Source organism: Musa acuminata, chromosome BXJ1-11 (genome assembly GCF_036884655.1).
Source record: "Musa acuminata AAA Group cultivar baxijiao chromosome BXJ1-11, Cavendish_Baxijiao_AAA, whole genome shotgun sequence".
In the NCBI taxonomy this organism is placed as follows: Eukaryota; Viridiplantae; Streptophyta; class Magnoliopsida; order Zingiberales; family Musaceae; genus Musa; species Musa acuminata.
The window spans coordinates 33,263,304-33,275,445 of NC_088337.1; the positions used below are offsets into that span (position 1 = coordinate 33,263,304).

A 12,142-nucleotide genomic window follows, 5' to 3' on the forward strand; every position below is an offset into this window, starting at 1 on the left:
ATCTATTTATTTTGGACCTAAATAAGTTAGTCCAAGAATTAAGAATTAAATTAGTAACTTGGAATATATAAAAACATATCAAAAATAATAGATACTAATGATCAAAAGAAGAATAAATATTATTTACTTACGAGAGGCAAAACAAAGGGAAAAAAAACTATGAAGAGGTTAATAGTGCTAAATTTAAATTTTGATATACTGAAAAATTAAACATAGAAATAGTTTAAAAATTATTGTTGATAAAGATATTATGAATAATGTTATCAATATAAAAATATTTATAGATAAAATCATAATTTTAAAACTTACGAAAGGATATGATATTTTGAATGTGATTAGTACTTATGCCTCTCAGATTAGATTAGATGATCCAACCGAAAAAAAAAAATTGAGAAAGCTTAAGTAACATCATTCGAGGAATGCTTATAATAAAAAATTTAATAATTTAAGAATATTTAAATCATCATTTAGGAAAAACAAATGGTTAATATAAAAGGATGCATAGCAACTTTAGTTATGGTATGGAGAGAGAAATAAAGATGATGGTATGGTTTTAAATTTTACAACTTTATATGATCTTATAATTATAAACACTCATTTTAAAAGAAGATATAAATATTTAATTACTTATAAATTATAGTCATATAGATTTTTTTCTTACTAGAAATATAAATAATATTATTTATAAGAATTATAAACTTATACCTAGTGAATACTTGACGAATTATGATATTAGATCTTTATCATAAAAAATGAAAGAAGAAAAAAATTATGATTACTAGATAGTGAAATTTTAAAGATAACAATATAAACCCTTTTAAGAATAAGATGAAAAGGAAAGTGACTTAAAACTTAAATAGAAATAATATTAATATTATTTGGACTATAATCATTAATAATAATAAGATTAGATGTGTAACCTTAACAAAGAGTTGTCGGTGGTGTGAGGAAGTCTTTCATGGAGAAGCTAATAATGTTTGCCTTTGTTGCCACCAATCTTTAGTCGCCGCTCAGTGGTTTGCTAAAGCTTTCGGATGGAGCATTAAGTCACCACCGCTCAGTGGGTCTCCGGCGCCAACTTATATCATCTGCCGGCCGAGAGAATTGGAGTATCGAAAGCTGATGCCGGAAGAGGAATCGAAACATCGAGCAGTAGGCGTTTCAGAATCCAACACTACTTTGCTTCATCGATCGATCTCAGTAAATCCATCCACCTTTGGTCTCCGGCGCCAACTTATATCATCTGCCGGCCGAGAGAATTGGAGTATCGAAAGCTGATGCCGGAAGAGGAATCGAAACATTTAGCAGCAGGCGTTTCAGAATCCAACACTTCTTTGCTTCATCGATCGATCTCAGTAAATCCATGGATACCTTTGGGAGGACGTCTCAGCGTGCCCTTGCCGTCTAGACTTCTTCTGATTTACATAAATGCCCTCATATTTTACATGACGATGTTGGCCTTATCCGTGATGATATATATATGTGTCCACCACAGCCCCTCTCTGCCCTAAAAACGCACGAGAGCGAGGCTAATGCCCGGTGAGGGAGAAGGGGAGGCGAGCGATCGGACGCTTGGATGGCAAGGGAGAGTAGAGGATGAATGGCGGAGGATCAAGGAGCACGCCGAGACGTACCCGTACGTGTGGGGTTCGTACATCCTAGTCTACGGCAGCCTCAGCGCCTACCTCGCCTACCGATGGCGGAAGCTACGGCGGACGGAGGACCGCGTCCGAACCCTCCGAGAACGCCTCCGAACGCTCGTCGAGGCTGAGGGTTCGGCGGCGGCTGCAGGCACCGCCGGATCGGCCGCCCCTTCGATGCCGAACAAGTCGCGTGGGCCTTCTTAAGGATTTTGTGTCCTCGAAATCGGTTAGTACCGATCTGAACCGCTCCTTTGAGTTTTTATTGGGTCTTGTTATGTGATATTCTGGAATTTAGGGTTTTAGCTGCTTAGCATTTTGGGCCGAAGAATCCTCAGTTCTGCTACATTACGCAGTAAAAGGGATCAAAATTGCAACTTCTGTAATTTTCTCTTGCCATCGCAACAACTTTTTTACTACTGCATCTCTTATATTGAACTAAAGGAGGCTCTTATTTGATGAACTTCCGTGAACAGGGTTTGTAATGCTGGGGTTAGACGGTTCTGTTGAGGAACGTATAGTGTGAGACCGTAATGTGCCCTTCCTATCAGTCTAATCCATATTTTTATTAGTGATTTTTAAGCTTGTTGCATTTCTTGAGATCACATGCCATTTTCAAATTCATTTCTTAATCCACAAGGGTTATCTGCAACGTATTCAGCTTAACTAATGATTTGATTTGCACTATGTTTGTAATTGATTTGAGCTCTAATTCTTGAGACATAAGTGGAGTAGAATCGACAGAGCAAGCTGAGTTTTTTTTTTTTTTTGAAGGAGTGTATTGTGCCTATATCTTCTAAAATTAATAGATAAAGAGATATCAGGCTAAGGTCCAACTCCTAGGAATTTTACTGCAGATGCACTTTTTTGATATTATATTGTATATATTGGCTAGATATTTGAACGAGTTCTGCAATTTCAAGGCTAGAACTGTATTAGCATGGTCAGTGGTGCAGACTGGAGCAATGAAATCTTAGCCCTGTCATGCTAGTGCTGCATCGGCAGAATGTCTGTACCAAGGTGTCCTGTTGTCTTCTTCTATCTCAAAGCGTGCTACATGTTGACACCGGTAATAAGTTTGATAATTGGAGTAGACTGGACAGGGCAAGTTAAGTTATCTATATAGTTGCATGACTTTGTGGACTACTTGAGAGTTTTAATGGAGGCGCAAACATAGTTTAGGCATTACTATAACCTACATTTACGAATGAGTTGCAAACCTAGTCAACAATAGTTTGTTGACATGGGGAAATTCTGGATATGGCAAAAGCAGGATTGTCCCTCTAATGGAATATTTGTTGTTGCAAGATGAGTTCACAGCCAAAAAAGATATGGATGGATGACAGATATTTGTAGTCAAATTTGGCTGGGCAAGGCAAGTTTCAAAAGCTGGTGAAACAGGATCGGTGCTGAGGCATCATCGTAGGTATAAGTCCTCTTCACATTAGTTTCAAGCTGCTTGATCTGGTCTTGTCTGGTGTATACTACTATATACGGGACTATGAACCAGATAAATTGCTGTTTGAGAATTTCAAAACCAAAACATTTCATTGTAGAAACCAAACCAAACTGGCATATTATTGTTTGGCTCAGTTTTATTTAACTTCCATATTTATATAAGCCAACCTACAGCATATATCCTTAGGAATTCTCTAATTTCTCAAAGTTATGATTTGTGGTGAGATGAGAACAGACTAGATAAACAAATAAACAGGCTCTGGTTATGATCACTGTTAGGACTTTGAATGCAAATGCAATATAGATTTAGTATGAGAACAAATATTATTGGTATATAATAAAACCAACATGTAATCTCTTTTCCTCATAATTCTTTTTAATCTATCATTTTTATTTAGTTTAAACCCAGTCAAACCACATGTTATGGTGCTGTTCCGTTTAGATTAGCAGTTTAGACAACACAGTTAACACCTCCATGGATCTTAATAGATAATAAGGTTCACCATAGGCAGAGGAGAGATTCCTAAGAGTAACAAATGCTTCTCTGATACTTATCTGTTGTTATTTTATTTCAGTAAAGCATTTGCTTATAACAATAATCATGCAGTTTTCTGGTAAGATTATTAAGTTAGGGATGAAAAGTGGCTTTCAACTCTGCATTTGCTGTCTGTACATGTTTGATTTGGTGTAGGCAAGGAACTCGAGTCCTCAATTTTTATTTTTTTGTCTATTATCTATCATGCTTCTACAAGAATAACTTTTGCTGTTTTCTAATTAGATGGCTCCTTTGAGTTCCAATCCTTGAATTTAGAACAGCTAATGGCACAGTGTGACCGTAGTAGTTAGAACTGCTACGGTTAATTAAACTTCTAAGTTGAGCTTTCTCAGTTGCCGCTTTTTACATGCTATTATTCTCCAACAAAATATTGTGGGAAGAGAGAAAATTTCATGGATCTGATTTCGGTCTTTCAAGAAGCAAGAAGAATATATAGCAGATCTTTATGCGTTGGGAGTAGGTGAAAACACACTGTATATGGATCAAATACTGGAAATTTTTAGATAACATTGAGAGAATATTTGATATGGATATGTATTCGAAGTAGGATGATGAATAACAGTTGGATTTTTTTGATGGGTATAAGCTTGTTTGTAGTTACGGATTAGGATAAAGGTGTATGGAAACAAACGCATGCTATTAATATTGAAATTTCTTTCACCTCTAGTGTGATACTAAATTGGGATGTTTTTCAAATATAGTCTTCTCTTTATCTTTTTTTTTCAACTTCCTCCTTCATTTGGCTCTCTCATCACTGAGTTTTTGCTCCCTTTTTATTTTGTTTTACAATCATTCATTTTATTTTTATTTTTCCTTTTCATATCAAAACAACAAGTCTTGTTATTCACTTATTTTTCCTCCGCCACCAACTTATTTGAGTTTAATATTTTAGTTTTTGGTCATCAAATATCTGATTTTCAAATATAATATAGTTGCATTTCACATATATATATATATATATATATATATATATATATATATATATATATATATATATATATATATATATATATATATATATTGTTATACAACAATAATAACAATAAGGTTGTAAGTCTCAATTATTATTTTGGATCGATTATATGAATCTTATGTCAAAATCATATGGTTAGTTAAGTTCGAAATATTTAAATTTGTATTTATAATAATTATTATTATTTATATCTTTTTTCGTATCATTAATATTAATTATTTTATATTTTTTTACTATCGATCAATCATATCCAGAAATCAATCTTTTCAACACATGTCTACACTAACGGATCTCACTCGTCGTCATCTTATCCGGTGCAAGGATTAAAAAGAAATATGACATCCAAAAAATATGGAACCAAAGTTAACTATTGTTAAGGCAGCACAAGTCGGTGCAGTCATTGTTTTCTTGAAGCACAACGAGAAAACAGAGAACGCAATTCGGGAATATCTCGGTTGTCGTTCCTGATGGGCTGCTCAGCCACCTTCTTCTTGTACCTCACCACCATTTCTCATGCTGAACAAGAAAGAACAGCCATTTCTTGTAAGCATGTAAATTAATAATATTCCTTTTCTGATACATTAAACATATAACACAACGAACCAAGTGAATTAACATGAAACAGATATAGAGCTCGCTGTGGTCATCTAACATCGAAGACCACATACTACAGCACACGACCGAGATAGCAAGATTGTTCACATTAAATAATTCGGTTGGCATCGATAATTGCTGAAAGAAAGATCCTCGCGCAGCTCAACTGCCTTTTCTGCAATTTGGCTGTAGCTTTTTAATACAAATTTCAGGTGGCAAAATCGATAGATATTATTTGATTGAGAACAATCAATAGAAATATTAATTGCTAAAGATACTTCAAAACATTCAGAAAACAACATGGTCCTTTTACGTGCCAACACGTTTGTTTGCAGCAACAAAGCAATAAAAATAAGCTTCATGTGAAAAATGAAAACAGCCGATGACAGCTAATCTAGATGGGACATCATTTTGGCTTCTCAGAACACGCATCAAGCAACTCAAACCAACAGCTTACTTGATCTTCTTCTTGGGCCTCAGCTGCAAACCAAAACAAGCGGGAGATTACTAGCAGTTTGAAATCATCTCTGTTTCCCATGTTTTTTAAAATAAGAAACAATGTTGCCTTGAGGAAACCAGCATTAGTTAGTAAGGGGGTGGTGTAATATACGGGAAGAATACTTGGAACCTCTGTGGAACAAGACAGATTAAAATTAAATAACTCACAAAATTGTTTAGAATTTTGCAAGAATGAATATTCACTGTATTTCCACAAAACCAATCAAACTAACCAATACGGAGATAAAGAGGTACCTGGTTGCTGTGGCCGCACTTCTTTTTACGGCAATTAACAGCCCTTGGATGCAATCTTGCATAGCATCTGGACGGAGAAAACGAGGATGGTTATCGCATAGTCTCAAATGGTTATGTAAAACTAAACAAAATAAGAAAACCAGCAGATGCAATGCACGTAGATTGCTCCATGTCTATATCCTTTCAAGGACTTAGGCATGCAAAAGAACATATATACAATATAGTACTCTACTCTCAAAGCATTTTTCACTTATCAAACAAGCCAACACAAATTTGCAGCCATATAGACATCCACAAATTATATCCACAGCAAAAAAAAAAATATCAGTCAACTGAAATTTTGTTTAGTGCGCATCGGGTACACTAGATAAGCATGACATTAATGCAAGGAGCTTGAAGCACCAGAACCATTACCACAAATTCATTCAGTGTTATGAGACTAGTACAAGAAAAGGATCAACAACAGGCACTGCAAATAGAAGAGCAACTATGTGGAGCACTGCATACACAAGGAAATCCATAACAGAAAATGAGAAACTATAGCCATTTTTACATGTAGATGCAACAGCAAAGGAAACGTCACAATGAAAGCAAAAAATCCGCGCAGATGTCATAAGCCTGGAGTAACAATTAATCATGAGACAAAAACTAAGCTTCCAAGAACTTTTATTGCCTGCAGTATGAAAACAACAGTCTTGCTTAAAACCACATCAGCAACAATTATAAACTTCATGAATGAGATACCGAATAAGAACACAGGATAAGAACACAGAATAAGAAAAAAAGTACACAGAATAAGATACCGAATAATAAAAAGAACACAGAATAAGAAACTGATTATCAACAAAAAAAAAAGTACACAGACTGAGATACCGAATGATAATAATTCAACCAAAAGCAAATGGTTACCAAGTTATCGGCAAGAACACACAGGATCGCTAGCAATATTTTCACAAGATAGCAAATCATCTATATGATTTATATTTAAAAACACTCAAATGCAAAATTGAAGCTATGAAAGGAAATTGCACACCTTGTATCATTTGGGAATCTATCTAATAACGTGTCCTTAAAATGCTTCAATACTCGGAACAATTACTGATGACATTTTTGGGACAGCCTAACATTGCTGAATTGAAACATGAAAGTCAAAATTATTAATAGGTTACTAACTCCCTGGAGATATCTTTGTTTATGCATAGCCCATTAGCCTCATTAAATCTTTGTTTCTTCATAGATAATTAGCTCTTGTTGCTAGTAGAAAACTCAAACCAAGTATTTAAAAGAAATCCAGCTGAACAAAATAACCAATTAAAAGTACCTAGAAAAAGAATTGCAGGCATTTGTGTTGCTTTACTAGCAATTAAAGAGAAGATAAGCCTGACAAATAAGACATGAAGAGGTTGCCTAATAGAATAACACAAAGAAAACCAGCAGCCCAGAAGTTAAAAGAAACCAAATTAACTAATCACAATACAAAATAAATATTACACATGTAAGAGTTCTTTATGCATTTTCCATTGGAAAAAACTTTACTTCTTATAGAACGCAAGATTCTCACCTATTATCCCATCCATGATATGAGCTTCAAACTAATAAACTGCATCTGTTGACAACAATAAGGGTACAAAGCCCTAAGGCAGAAAATTGATCCATGTAGGACAACACAAAGGGTGGTACAATTTTAGATATGTTGCGAACTCTAGCAAAATGATGGCATTGCGACGACACATCTCCATGAACATTCAAAAATTCTACTTTATACTCAAATAGTGCAGATATCTAACTTTTGCTGAAAGTTATTAGTGTTTAATATATTTACACCTACAAGTTTAATATAACGAATAACGAATTAGTGTTTAATATATTTACACCTACAAGTCATTTTTTAGTACCTTTTGCTGAAAGCAATTATGCATGGTACGCAGATCAGAAACAAAAATTTTCACAGACTTAAAGATCATAAAGACTTAAGTAATAAGGTTAGACGATATCTAACTTTCTGCAGATCATCTTTTCCTGATTATATTTCCTGGCTAGAGCCATCAGAGAGGGCTCAATGATACCGCCCCTCAGCCTCAGCACCAAATGCAGCGTCGACTCTGCATCACCACAAAAAAAAACACAACTCTTGTCAACTCTTGATAACCAATCAACAAGAAACACAAATGAAACAAAAAAGAGAAATCTAATATGATCACAAGATATCACCTTTCTGAATGTTGTAGTCGGCGAGTGTCCGTCCATCCTCGAGCTGCTTCCCGGCAAAGATCAGTCGCTGCTGGTCCGGCGGAATCCCTAATTTTGTTGGGTGAAAAGGCCCACAAAACGATCAGAAACCACATGCGAGATCCCACCGAGTCAAAATCGACGAACCACGAGAAAGTACCTTCTTTGTCCTGGATCTTGGTCTTGACGTTGTCGATGGTGTCGCTGCTCTCGACCTCGAGGGTGATGGTCTTCCCCGTGAGGGTTTTCACGAAGATCTGCATCTTTGTCACTCGTTCTTGCTCCCTCTTCCCGCGCCTCCCCTCCCTCTCCCGTAAACGAAACCCTACCACCGTTCGGGAGTACTTTTATCTTAGGGTTACCATGTTGCAGTTCCATACTGACGAAGTTGCCCTTCGATGTCAGTCGTTTTACCCAATCCTGTCCACAGCTCGCTTGGGTCGAGTCGGACCGCGTCGGCCAACAGCGGACCATGTTCGGTCTTGTAGTAGCTGGCCTCCACCATACTTGTCAGCCGGGCTGAATCAGCACCGAAAGAACCCGAGGTGCTGGCCCGTCTCGCGGACGCAACAACGCCCTCAGAGAATATGTGATTTGTCAGGGTTGATCGAGTCTAATCGATTCCAACTCGATAGCAGCGATCCACCTCCTTTTGTTTTCCCATCCCTTTCTAGTAGAAACAAAAGTGAATATGACACTAACGATGTAAATTTTAATTATGCACCGTTATTCCAATATCAAGTAGGACACGAACTTAATATTTTTAATGATGTGATGCATATGGCGACCTTTTTACTCATGCGTCTCACGCTCCCTTGACGCGCGTCACGTCGATTTGTCGATGCTTGTGCCGTGACTTAAGTCGTGTGACTGGTGCATGCTGCATTCGTTGGGGAGGTAGTGAATGATGTGTCGTCTGCGACGCCTCCAAGATCTCTGCCATAGAGCATATGACACGAATCCTCTCACCGCGGTTGTGCTGTTTACCAAGTGATGTGACGCGATCGGTTGATTCGTGCGAAGGCCCATAAACGACAGTGACTACGACAACGACCACGACAAGTGGCGTCCTTTCTCCCACCACAGCTCTCCGGCTGCGCTCCGAGTCCCGCTTTGCTTCCCTTATCGCCGCCGCCGCCGCCCCCGCCCGATCCCCCGGCCACCCTCTGCCTCGATAGACTCTTCGTTCCATGGAGGGTCTCCGCCATCAGCGATCCCCCGGCTCTGACCGCTTCCTCGGCCTCTTCTCTCCGCCCCCGCCCGACCAACCCGCCGGGGTCGAGCTCCACGAGTCCGATGTGCTGTGGACCTCACTCGACCCGGCGCCGTCTCTGCCGGAGACGGCGAAGCCTAGCCCTAGCACCTTCCTCTCCCTCTCCTCCCGTGGCGCTCCCCGCGGCCCGAGGGACCGGAGCTTCGGAATCCTCGCCGCCCTACCGGAGGACGACGGGGGCTGCGTCCCCGCCGCTGCTCCCCCTCTCCTCCAGCGGAAGCCATCAATTTCCGCCTCCTCCAACTCCCCGTCTTCCTCGTCCACCACCGCGGCGCGGATGATCCCCGCGATCCCCAGAGCGAAGCCGGAGTACTCGCTCTCGGTGCCGGTGGGGAAAGTGCACCGACCGCAGTCGCTTCCGATCAATGTGCCTGTCGTGCCCCGGAGAACGACGGGGCTCGGGGTGGAGGGCGCCGATGGGGCAGACGACGGAGGCGGGGACGAGCACGAGATGATGATGCCGCCTCACGAGATCGTGGCGAGGACTCACGGGAAGGGATCGAGGATGACAACCTTCTCGGTGCTGGAAGGGGCAGGGAGGACGCTGAAAGGAAGGGATCTGCGGCGCGTCCGTGACGTAGTGTTGAGGCAGACGGGATTTGTGGATTGATACGGTAAGCTGTTTGCTTTTGTTAGCAGTCTATGATTTGTTTGGATCATTTTCCCGCAATCGATAAATTTGATGGGAATGAACGGTTGGAAGTCTTCGATCGGCGTTTGATCGGTCGTCTGTTGTTGTTTAGTTTCACTACGGGTTCATAAGCCAGAGGGTCATAGAACTGCTTGCTGCATGTCGTTAACGGTTGTCGTGCAAAACCACATTCTTTTAGATTTCCCATCTTCGAAAACTATGATTTTAATCTCTGCCAAATGCTTGAAAGGAGTTTTGTCTCTGCTAACAGTTGTGTGTGCAGTCTTAGCTTGGAACGATGCCCAAAGTAGAGTGACAAAATCGAAACAAGAAAGCATCATGCAATTGGTAAGCGGAAAATGGTGTTTTGATCCGTGACTGACTAATGATCAAGACAAATTTTCGTATGGCAGTTGATGCAATTGATCAAGTAAGAATGTGGGCATTGCCGTAGACTCTCTGGCTCTTTTTATCAAGTCCAAATTTTATGTGCGAAGGAAGATCTTGGAGGACAACAGCATTTCATTTTAGTGGTTCTAAGTACGTAGGTCGAGAAGACCGAACCACTATGTAGAGCAAGGGGATCATCAACCTCCCTTTGTCACGGAAATGACGACTCATGCGAGTTACTAATTTTGATATTCGCACAAAGCTGATAAATTTCCTGTAAAATGCAAGTATTTTGATGTCATGGTGTGTTGAAATCGCATCGATCCAAATACTTTTATTGGATATCTTGTTATGGTGGATCTGGTGATCTAAGTCGGTATATTAGCTTAACTACGAGAATCTTTCTCGTTGCTATTCGACTTAATTAATATTTTGTTTCCTTAAGTTTACTTTTGATTAGCCAGCACGTCCTAACTCAAATATATATCGGTCGATCGATATATTTGACTGACATATCACGAGATGATAAAACATAAAAATTAAAATTTATTGCACTATTTCTGAGATATACATTTTGATATCAGCAATTAATGCAAATGTAATCCCGGGTGGACCACGAAGCCATGTTTTAAGGCAGTGGTTGACTTGCATTAGCCCATTAGAATATAAAGCACGGAAGCATCCCCTACCCTAACACCTACAAGCGAGTCGAAGAGGAATGCTGTCTTCTTCTTGTCTCCTTCGTTGCTTTGCTTGCGTACTGACCTCCTTGTTTAATTACGAGGACAAACATGCCTCTCAGAATCCGGCTATTAAAGCTCTCTAATTGGGGAGGAGGCGGAGGAGGAGTCAAGAGAGCATGTTTGGAACGGGAAGACACGATGGCTGCCATTAAGCGTTCGCTAGCTGACATGTTCCCATGGAAGGCAGGGACACGAGACATTGATGTTTGAATTATTGGCCTCTCGATCTTGATAAGATCGATTCTCCTGGGAAGGAGTCATCTTTCGATGCTCGCTAGGTGAATGCAAGCACATCGGACAAAGACAAGCAAGAGTGGAACCTTTAAATCCATTGTTCTGCCATGTGAGAGTGAGGATCATGAAATGAACCCAGAAACTTGGATACTTTTGTTGGGCATAGAAATGTTTCCTTCCGATCACCTACTCTTTGTATTTTCCTTGCCTTCATGTCTATCATGGGTTTGTAATAGCATACTTTGAACCTTTCATATGGATGGCATTATCATTACCGAGACTTGTGTTTGATTGTCCATCTCATGAATGACTTTTAAATAATAATGTATTCAAACGAGACAAATAAATGCATTGCCTTCAGCTTTTCATCATTGTTTATTTTATATCAAACTATACTTCACACTCTCCTTCTTTAAGGGTGCAAATTATTTAATATATTTTTCTCCGGTAAAAGAAAAGAAAAAAAAAAAAGGATTTATTTTTGGTATCTCAGATTTCATTGCTGCTCGCTGCTGTTGTTGTTGGATAGCAGGCGCACACAGCTTTCCACTTTGCCTTGTATTCCATTCGATGGGCAGAATAATAAGTCTCAAAATACACAAGCATGAGGAAAACAAGGCAAGACAAGGGAGCGGTTAGCTGCCCGAGTTGAAGGTTGCAGCTTCTCG

The 12,142-nt window shown here is 39.3% G+C and overlaps 2 protein-coding genes across 6 annotated transcripts; one reads left to right on the forward strand and one right to left on the reverse strand.

Moving 5' to 3' along the window:
• Positions 1-5,434: 5,434 nt before the first annotated feature.
• Positions 5,435-8,527, reverse strand: LOC103972470 (ubiquitin-ribosomal protein eL40 fusion protein). 2 transcript variants are annotated; one of them, XM_009386823.3, is made up of 5 exons: positions 8,364-8,525; positions 8,186-8,272; positions 7,974-8,076; positions 5,975-6,041; positions 5,435-5,701 (listed from the first exon to the last, which is right to left on the reverse strand). In XM_009386823.3, the coding sequence occupies exons 1-5, from the start codon at positions 8,464-8,466 to the stop codon at positions 5,675-5,677; spliced, it is 387 nt and encodes a 128-aa protein (XP_009385098.1). In that variant the 5' UTR covers positions 8,467-8,525; the 3' UTR covers positions 5,435-5,674. The 2 variants fall into 2 exon arrangements, with proteins under 2 accessions (XP_009385098.1, XP_018675638.2); XM_018820093.2 differs by having other exon boundaries at positions 5,631-5,851; positions 8,364-8,527.
• Positions 8,528-8,683: 156 nt separating this feature from the next.
• On the forward strand, positions 8,684-10,839 carry LOC103972471 (protein S40-7-like). Of its 4 annotated transcripts, none has more exons than XR_010481418.1 (3): positions 8,684-10,090; positions 10,379-10,455; positions 10,521-10,839. XR_010481418.1 is itself a non-coding variant. In XM_018820092.2 (2 exons), the coding sequence occupies exon 1, from the start codon at positions 9,394-9,396 to the stop codon at positions 10,084-10,086; it is 693 nt and encodes a 230-aa protein (XP_018675637.2). In that variant the 5' UTR covers positions 8,684-9,393; the 3' UTR covers positions 10,087-10,090; positions 10,379-10,839. The 4 variants fall into 4 exon arrangements, 2 of the variants coding, with proteins under 2 accessions (XP_018675637.2, XP_064947393.1); XR_010481419.1 differs by having other exon boundaries at positions 10,391-10,455; XM_018820092.2 differs by having other exon boundaries at positions 10,379-10,839.
• Positions 10,840-12,142: the final 1,303 nt, after the last annotated feature.